Source organism: Schistocerca cancellata, chromosome 5 (genome assembly GCF_023864275.1).
Source record: "Schistocerca cancellata isolate TAMUIC-IGC-003103 chromosome 5, iqSchCanc2.1, whole genome shotgun sequence".
Taxonomy (NCBI): Eukaryota; Metazoa; Arthropoda; class Insecta; order Orthoptera; family Acrididae; genus Schistocerca; species Schistocerca cancellata.
In genome coordinates this window covers 147,421,659-147,431,899 of record NC_064630.1, presented here as the reverse complement: position 1 = coordinate 147,431,899, position 10,241 = coordinate 147,421,659, and the positions used below count along the sequence as shown (strand labels likewise).

Sequence of the window (10,241 nt, the reverse complement as noted above, 5' to 3'; positions counted from 1 at the left end):
TCAGAGCTTAAGGAAACAGCAATCCCAATCTGAACATATATATTATACAGAATAGGAAACTATCCAGTATGCCACCACCACTACCAAAACTCCTTGCCACAGGGATCAAATCCTGGTCAAAGACCAAGATGCAAGTCCTGACAATCCATACACTCAGCATCACCTACTTCAGTACTGTCACAGGCTTACCTGATCCCATCAAATGTGTGGAAATTGCTACATCATATGCCATCTCTGCTGCAATCACTGCACACGTCTTATGTTGACATGACCACAACCAGGTGTCCACCAGCATGAATGGCCACTGCAAAATTGTGTCCAAGAACAATGTTCACCAACCAGTGGCACAACATGCAACCAAGCACAAGCAGCTCGGCTTCAATGGCTACTTCACAACCCATACTACCTGATCCTTCCTCCAGCACCAACTTTCAGAGCTACACAGATGGGAGTTATCTGTAGTGCCGTGGAGTGGCACACTTGCGATAGCCGTTCTGGGCCAGAAACTGGAGCTTCTAAGGGCAGAGTGGCAGGTAGTTTCAGCTGGCACAAGGAGACTTGATTCTTCCTTGGCATGCATATGGACTGTGTGAGAATTTTTATGGCTAAGACACTCAGTGGAGCTTTGGAGATTTCAGTTTTTATCCAGATTTATGGTCAGGTAGGCATATGGAAAGGCTGTGCAGCTGTGGCCTGAGGAGGAAGTTGTCAGGTACTGTAAGACAGTAGTATGACCGATTACCTATGGACAACAAATGATAAAGGCAGTATGTCTAATTGTGTCTTCTACGCCTGTATTTTTGCGTATAATGTGTGCCTACATTTCTAGTTATGCAGCCTGTTTTGCCTGCTAGTGATGACAAATCAGTATTCTGTTAATGTTTTGCTGCTAAAAGTTGTTATTACATCACACAATGTCTGTCTTAGGCACAGTTGTAATTTTTAAGGTAGATCGAGCCATTTCTAACTCTGTCACAACTTTTCTGATTATATGTATGACATATGCATGGCCTGGCCAGGCAGATATGGAATGAGGTATTTCTGTGTGAATAAGCAGAGTGATTTCAAAAAGTTTTGAATTACAGTGATAAAACATTCAAATATAGATGTACATAGAAAGTAAACAATGGAAAATCCAGGGAGGAATGTAACAATATTATGAAAAGGATAGTTGCTACTCACCAATATAGCAGGGATGTTGAGTCACAGATAGGCACAACAAAAAGACTGTCACAATGTAAGCTTTTGGCCAACAAGGCCTTTGTCAGAAACAAACGAACACACACACATGTGACTGCAGTTTCTGGTTTCAGCTTCAGTTGCCAGGGCCTGCAGACTGTGTGTGTGTGGGGGGGGGGGTCTAATTTTGACGAAGCCATTGTTGGCCAAACGCTTACAATTTAACTGGTTGTTTTGTCTATATGTGACGACTCAGCATCTCCGCTACATGGTAAGTAGAGACTATCCTTTTCATAATATTGTATGTAGAACCTGGTATTCAAGTATGCTGAAGGAGTACCTCCTCCCCCCCCCCCCCCCCCCCCCCAAAAAAAAAGCATTGGTAGTTTTGTTCATGCCGTTAGCACATGATGTCTGAGCTAATTTTGTGTTCAGGGGTCTATGACACTTGTGTGAAGTTCTAATGCTACATGACTGGCTAAATTATAATGTGCAACCATTTCGTCATGGTAAAAGTAACTATCTGGAGAAGACTAGTCTCTTAAGTGCTGTCACTGTAATTTTTCTCGCAATTTAGTAAAATCCTGTGGATATCTGCCCTTGTTGATACTGGTTTCCAGGAACTAAATATGGTTGTCTTCAGATTAACTGATGAAATGTCTGATATCACGTTCGTGGATCTCCAGTCAAGGTTTTCTGTAGTACTAGTCTAGCACAAATTTTCCACTGTATGCTGCATGCAGCTGTCTACCTAGCGAGCTAAAGCTATTGGGGCACCTGGATTGTCAACCAAGTAGGTAAAAATAAATAAATATTACTAATCCATGCCATGTGGTAATTTAATGTAACCTCAAGGGTTGTTAATGTTACCTTGCTGCGAGCAGTACACGATATGTTTTTTTTTTTTCCTTGGTGTGCTATGTGTGTGTGGGGGGCGCACGCATGCAGGCGGGCGTGCATGCATGCATGCGCGTCTAGCTCATCACAAGAGTTATTCCAAAATCTACGAAGTTTTAACTCTCTTTTGTGTGTGTGGTGTGTGTGTGTGTGTGTGTGTGTGTGTGTGTGTGTGTGTGTCAATGACTCAATGCTTCAGCTATTCAGCGATTGGTCCCCTTTATTCCTAGTGTAGACTTGTACCCAAGAAGATACTGAGCCAGGCTTGCTTTCTTGAGGCCACTAAAGCATTGAGTTTTCTAAGTCTAGGTTCTAGTACTGTTTACGAACTGATGCCTTGTTTCAGTTAAGTGTAACATCACTTCTAGAGAAACTTGACAAACCTGTAAGTGATTAGCATATGTAGTACAATAGATTAAATGCACAGTGCAGTTTAATATTCTGCTTGAAATGAAATTTTGGGGATCTTCAAATAAGTTTTGGGATTGTTGCCAGTCAGTATTAACTAAAATACACAATTTTTGGAGGGGCACCTACCAGTTATCTTCCAGTGAGTCAACTAAGATTGAAGAAGACTTTTCCATCCCACAATTTAGTAGTGCACATTGTGTATTCAGTCTGAACACAGCTTCCTAATACTCTGTGGTAGTAGAGGCGAAGTCGTCTTCAGTCTTGAATGCCTCGCCTGAAGATGACTGGCAGGTGCCCAGTCAAATACCATGTACTGTAGTTTACAGCCAACAGCAAGCCTTAATCTTTTGCGACTGTTCGGTTCACTGGAAAAATTTCAAAATTAACGTAAAACTTTGGGATTTTTACTCACACAATGAGCTCACTTTACTGGCTTCCTCGCTGCAACTGTAAGCATTCTATGTACTTGTCGACAAGAGCGTAATGAAGAGGCTGCAGGATCTGAATTATGTAATGAGGCAGAAGTTGGTACTGTGGCTGATACATCAGTAGATTCTTCCTTCTCATGTGAGTCCATAACACCACAGAAAAGATGTTCATACGGCAAAGGTGCCCAACGGTCTATAGTCTGTGTGCCAATGGACACAGACCTCTCAACAGAACCAAACCCTTCTTCCTGCCAATGAAATTAATGGACCAGTATTATAAACAATTAACACATCAGTTACATTGAGACAGCAAACCACTAGAAAGTTAGATACTATATAAAAAAAAGACTGAAGAGTGCATCACAAACCAGCATCAGTGTGTGAAAAACTAATATGCCATACAGATTCTTGTTTTATCTGTTGTGTTACAAGGTTCAACAAGTTCGTATTTAAGTTCGGTAACAAGAAAAATTTATCACTATGATTTTTGTAAAATTACAAATAGGCAGAATGGCTGGACATCACTTACCTTCAACAGGCAAAAACCCAGTAATACCAATAGATATTTAAATGTAGAAATATTTTTAACTATGTGCAAGTCTTCACAGATGGGCCTTGCACATGCACCATATCATTACCATCAAACATTTTGAAGAGGAAATGCTACAGGGTATTACATGTATGATTTTTCTACACAACACAAAAACAACAGAATACCGTTGAGAGTTTCATTTTATGCTACTGTGATCATTTTAGTGGATAGAGGGTGTATTTTTATATTGGACAATACAAACTATTTAAATTGTTCTCATATTTAGGTATTTGATACACTCCCAGAAAATTATCTACAACCACACTACACATTTTCACCTGAGAGAGAAACTAAATGTATCAGTTCTGTAATAAGTACAGTTATATTACAGCCATTGCCAAATATTTTTTTTCTATCTGTAACTTAACAATCCAAAGTGTTTGCCAAATATCAGCACTATTTTAGCTAATACACACATGCCATCACATGTTCAAGTGTCAAGCCATACACAAATCACACATTTTGAAAATAATTTCTGGCTGAGCTTCCACTGATGCTGCTTTTGATTTAACTTAATACTACAGAAATTGGGCAAAAGTGGCATCACCTTTCTTTTCAAGTCACATGTATCACATTTCTTTTCAAGTCAAATCTGTTTAGCTAACACATTTGGGCTTTCAACAGATTTTGAGGATGCCACACTGATACCGTAAGTTTTAACTAAGTTCAAGATAGTTAATGGCGAATGTTATATGTCTACCAAACCAGACTGCTTTTTTAAATCAAAAATATTTCATCCACAAGTGAATTTTTTTTTAAACTTAAGAGTGGTATCAGATGAATCTCTATTTGCATTTTCAGCATCAAAAATCTTATGAGCAATCATTGTTCCTGCATTTGGTGCTTTTATTGTTGACTAAGACAGCAATCCAATTAGTTCATTATTTCCACCCCCCCCCCCCCCCCTTCCTATGCAAGCAAAAGTGTTTCTGAATCATGCAAACTTCATTCATTTCATATCTTAAAAGTGCTATGTTCCTGAGGTGGACATCGGGAACTTGCCCAGTAATTGCCTGGACAAGTCCGGGAATCCATTCCATTTAAAAAGCACACTAAGGGTGTCCAATGTTTTAGAATAACTACTGTCAATTCAACAGACATTCTTCTCACAGAATTACCAATTACATAATATTATTAGGGACCTAAAAATGTAGCACCTTCTTTTGGCACAATTTGTACCATTTTCCAGCAGGATTCACAACTAAATTGTTTATAAATACACGTAGAAATTTAAAATGTTCTCACGCCATGCATCCGAAGAAGTATCCTTAGTGGTTTGAAATTTTAAAAAAAGTTATTTGGAAGCTTTATGGCTGAAACATTGCTTTTTTATCTACAAAGACTTTACTTGTTTCCTTCTTCAGCCTACGCGGAAAAGACCTGGATATATTGAAGGTTTCAGACTGATTTATGTAATGGTCAGATAGAAGTTTTCAGAGCCAAATTTTAAAGTGAAACATTTTCAGCGGCAGTTGTGGGCTCTGATCACAATTTACTGGCTATGACCTATAGATTAAAACTGAAGAAATTGGCAAAGGTAGTTTGTTAAAGAGATGGGACGTAGATAAGTTGAAAGAATGAGAGGTTTTAAAAGTTTCACTGGGGCACTAAGTAATAACTTACTAGAACAGGAAACAGGAATACAGCAGAAGAAGAATGGGTAACTTTGAGGGATGACATATTGAAGGCAGCAGAAGATCAAATAGGTAAAAAGACAGGGCCTAGTACAAATCCTTGGATAACATAAGAGATACTGAATTGGCTATTGAAAGGAGAAACTATAAAAATTTGGCAAATGAAGCAGGCAAAAGGGACTACAAATGTTTAAAAAATGAGATTGACAGGAAGTGCAACATGGCTACGCAGGAATGGCTAGAAGACAAACACAAGGATCTAGAAGCATATTTCACTAGAGGAAAGATAGATACTGCCTACAGGAAAATTAATGAGGCTGTTGGAGAAAATAGAAGCAGCTCTATGAATATCAAGAGGTCAGATGGAAAACCAGTCCTAAAAAAAAAAAGATGTAGATGGAAGAAGACTTAAGTCTAAACAAGGTCCCAGGAACAGACTATATTTCGTCAGAATTACTGATAGCCTTGGGAGAATCAGCCATGACAAAAACTCTCTCATCTGGCATGCAAGATATGAGACACTCAAATTACCTTCACACTTTTATGAATTTGGCTGACGAGTCACGCACATTCAGAGCTCTAATAAAGGTAAGTGTTTAATTGTGTGATAACAATTAATTAAGGCAATATTATATAATAAATAAGTAAATTTACCTACTGTAAACTATCTGTTGATGTTTCTATTTATTTGCGTATTTTTCAGAAGAGAGAAAAACATATTGTAGTGTGAATTTTGGACTAGGTTTTGTTTATGTTATTGTATACTGGGAGTTACATAATTATTTCAATAAAGTACAGTTTGTGTTGTTAGTGTATTCTCGCCTGCTATCCATTTGATTCTCTAATAAGTAGCCAACGTGAAAAGTTCTATAGTGTAGGCTCAGTCTTTTGCTTTGTCACATAAACAATACAGATTTAATTATTTCTATTTCTCCAGAAGTTTTGAACTAATATCCAAACTTTAGACTAAACTTTGAACTTTAGGCTTAACTTTCTACGAAATTTAATATATTAACTGAATAGTATAGAAAGTTAGTCTTGTTTAACTTAGACTAAAGCTAAAATTTGTTTGTCATGAGTGGGAAGTGTACGAATTGCCTTACAATTGTTAGTTCCAGGGTGTGGTGTGAGGGCTGTTGCAGTTTTTTTCATGTGGTGTCTGTGGCAGTGTGGGAATCAGGGAAATTAAGAAGGTTCATTGGTTGCGCAGTAAGATTTGCTGTAGAGATAGGAATATAGTGGACAGGTGGATGAGACTGCTGCCCTTCAGGCGGAAACAGTTAAGGCAAAACAAGATCCGGAAAGGTTAAGGGGGGAGAAGGGAAAGAGAGTTGGAAATGACAACAGGTTATAGAAGAAATAAGAATGGGACTTTCTTAGGCAGTTTTGTTGTTAATGTGGAAAATGGGTTTGATCTGTTGTCACAGTTGGAAACTGATGAGCCATAAGTAGATGTGGGAGTAAACAGGACACAACAAGCTTTCGGAAGGTGTTTGAGAAGTAAGAAGTCAGAAAAAATAATGTGAAGAGGAAGAAAGTTTTGTTGTTAGGTAGTTCACATGGTAGAGGTGTTGGCCCACTGTTGCAGGATGAATTAGGGTCGGGTTAGAGGTCACAAGTTTTTTTTTTTTTTACCTATTGCAAGTCTGGGTCAGGTGACAGAGGATGTAGGTTCACTTTGTAAAGACTTTACAAAGGAAGACATGGTTGAATTACAGTTGAGCAAACCAGTTGATATAATCTACCTGTCTGATCATCATATGACCACTGGTAAAGATAAGTCAAATGTTACAGGATTCAAGTCAGCTCCTTACTTCTGTAGAGAAAATATGGAGAAATGAGGAGTTGTCAGAAACTGTTTTGATTTCAAGAATACTAATAAATTTTGCACTCAGAACAGCACTTAGAAGCTTGTGCAACAGAAATAGTATTTCATATGTCCTTTATAATAGTATATATGGAGCACCTTGAGGAAACTTTAACCTCTTCATCAAAAATCTGGAGGTCCCATCTCACAGTAAAAAAAACAAGAAAATAGTGTTTGCTGTGTTTAATGTGGATTTATTGAAAAGGTCTGTCAGTGAACAATTATTGCAATCAGTAAACATTGTCATTAAATTTAATTTCTACTGTGAACTTTGCAACTAGGTATGTAAATGTTCTGACACTAATATTGATGACGTCTTCGTACACAAATTCAGGGAAAAAGTTTTATCACAAAACCAATAGTAAATGGGCTATCTGCCCAAGACATGCATCATCAGGATAAAAATCTATTAAATCTGAGTTCATGAGGGTAAAAAAAAACTCAAAAATTGAGAATTTTAGGAGATTGCTCAAAGACATGAACTGGATAGTTGTTTACAATACTTCTGACTCAAATGAAAAATACAAAGCATTCATTAATAAGTTACTTCCTCTTTTGAAATTGTTTTCTCCTAAGAGTAACTCAAATCAAACAGAAGTCTAAAAATAAACCATAGGTTACACAAGGAATAAAGGAATCATGTGGGACAAAAAGGAAACTATATTTAATATCCAGGAACAGCTCTGATTTTAGCATTGTACTGTATTACAAAGAATACTGCAAAATTCTGAATCAAGTAATCCTGAAACCCAGGCAGCTTCATTATGAGCAAAAGATAATTACATCAGGCAAAAAATAAAAACTGTGTAGGATGTAGTGAAAAAAGTGACAGGTGGAGCCAAAAAGGAAGAGGAAGAGATAGGTCTAAAAATAAATGAGACATTGGTAACAAGTGCATGTAGTGTTGCAAACTTCTTAAAGAAGTACTTTGTTTCTGTTACTGACAGCTTAGGGTTATCAGGTTCAGTAAACAGTGCAATGGAGTTTCTGTGACCAGTCTTTACAAATAACTTCAGTAAAAGGGAAATTACACTAATGTATCCCAAACAACTAGCATCCATCATAAAATCCTTAAAATCAAAGTTGTCTAGTAGTTATGACAACATATCAATGAAGTTAATCAAAGAGTGCTCACATGAGTTGAGTTCTATTTTAAGTTATTTGTGTAATCAATCTCTTATCAGAGGAACATTTCCAGGTTGTCTAAAATATGCTGACGCTAAGCATCTTTACAAGAAGGGGATAAATAGATACAACTGAACTATAACCTATTTCACTTTTGCCAGGTTTTTCAAAGAAAAGATTGTGTTCAAGTGTCTCCTTAAGTATCTGACTGCAAATAATACACAGTTTGGGATCCTTAAGGATTCCAATATCAAGACAGCTATTTAGATGTGCAGTGGCAATGTCCTTAATTCATTAGAAAACAAATGAAAGACTACTGGCATTTTCAATGACCTGTCAAAAGCCTTTGACTGTGTTAATCACAGCATTCTCTTAAGCAAATCAGAATATTATGGTGTCACTGGCAGTGCTGTGAAATGGTTCAGGTCTTACATAACTAACAGGAAACAAAGGATTTCACTGCAAAATACCTGTCAAGTAAGTGGTCAGTCATCATCTGACTGAGAATTAATTACATGTGGTGTTCCAAAAGGTTCCATCTTGGGTCTGTTGCTTTTCTTGTGTACATTACACATTAATGACTTCTCATCTGTTATACTGCCAAATGTAAAGTTTGCTTTGTTTGCAAATGATACAAACATTGCAAGTAAGTAGCAAATCAAATAGAGATTTAGAAAGGGCCGCTAATCAAATTTTCACTTATGTTGATAAATGGTTTAAAGCTAATTCACTGTTAAACTTTGGTAAGACCCACTCTATGCAGTTCCAGTTTCCTTCCCATGCGTGTAACCTATAAAGACATACAAACAGTGTTAAATTTCTGGGATTACAACTCAACAATAAATTCAGTTGGGAAGGGCTGAAGCACCTAAACCAGTATTTATTTGCAATGCAAATGATGTCAGATGAAGATATAAAGGTAATAAAATTTGCTTACTGTGCTTACTTTTACTTTATTATCTCATATGGGATCATTCTGAGGAAACTCATCAAACAGAGAAACAGTATTTAGCATACACAAGTATGCAAACAAGACTCATTTGTGGCATAAATTCAAAAATATTGTGTAGAAACCAGTTCAAGGACTTGGGTGTTCTAACCACTGCTTCTCAGTACATTTATTTCTTAATGAAATTTGTTGCAAGTAATGTGTGTCTACTTACAACCAACAGCTAAATACATAGTATAAATAACAGGAATAAGAACAATCTACATATAGACCTAAAATCACTTAACTTGGTCCAAAAAGGGATACAATATTCAGGGAAACACATTTTCAATAAACTGCCCATAAACATTAAAAACTTGGTTCAGATAAAGCACAGTTTAAACAGAGTTTGAAATACTTTTCAATAGGCAATTCCTTCTACTCTACAGATGAGTATCTTAACAGGGACTGTTAGACCAGCTCAACTAAAAATACCTGTTAAGATTTCAATTTTGACAGCACTTCGTCACCACACTCAAGATTAGGTATTTTGTGAATGACAAATTTATTAAAAGTGTACGACTATGTTTAATTCTGACAATGTATCATTTCTGTAAATATTTGCTGTCCCACTTCACTGTAATGTACACTCATATTTTATCAGTCTCCTGACAAATGATCAGGGTAGTGAGGATTATATTCAAATGATTTAAGTTTTCTTTATTTTAGATTTTATGACTTCGTCCATACCCAGGAGAATCATCTCATTTTTAGGTCTATGGAATGAATACAGTTTAACCTGACATAGCCCTGTTTATTTATACATAAAGTTTTGTCGGTCCCAGTGAAAGGTAACTTAAAAATGTATTAAATAAATCTTATACACATGTAATGCATGCTTCTGTAATTCATTGTTATACGTAACAAATCCCAGTGAAATAAACCGAGTTTTGTGTAACTGTAATGAGTATTCAGTGCAAAGAAAAACCAGTCCAAAGTTGCAAATTTTACTTTTTTTATTCACTCAGTAACTATGAGGGCAGTTCAATAAGTAATGCATCACATTTTTTTCTGAAACAGGGGTTGTTTTATTCAGCATTGAAATACACCAGGTTATTCCCCAATCTTTTAGCTACACAACACTATTTTTCAACGTAATCTCCATTCAATGCTACGGCCT

At 36.7% G+C, this 10,241-nt stretch overlaps 1 protein-coding gene across 1 annotated transcript in view; it reads right to left on the bottom strand.

The window, feature by feature from the left end:
• LOC126188407 (hamartin) overlaps nucleotides 1–10,241 on the bottom strand; it is a 281,221-nt gene that overhangs the window by 97,929 nt on the left and 173,051 nt on the right. The window contains exon 14 of the mRNA XM_049930009.1: nucleotides 2,911–3,163. Within this exon, the coding sequence (XP_049785966.1) occupies nucleotides 2,911–3,163 (253 nt within the window). The remainder of the gene's footprint in view (nucleotides 1–2,910; nucleotides 3,164–10,241) is intronic.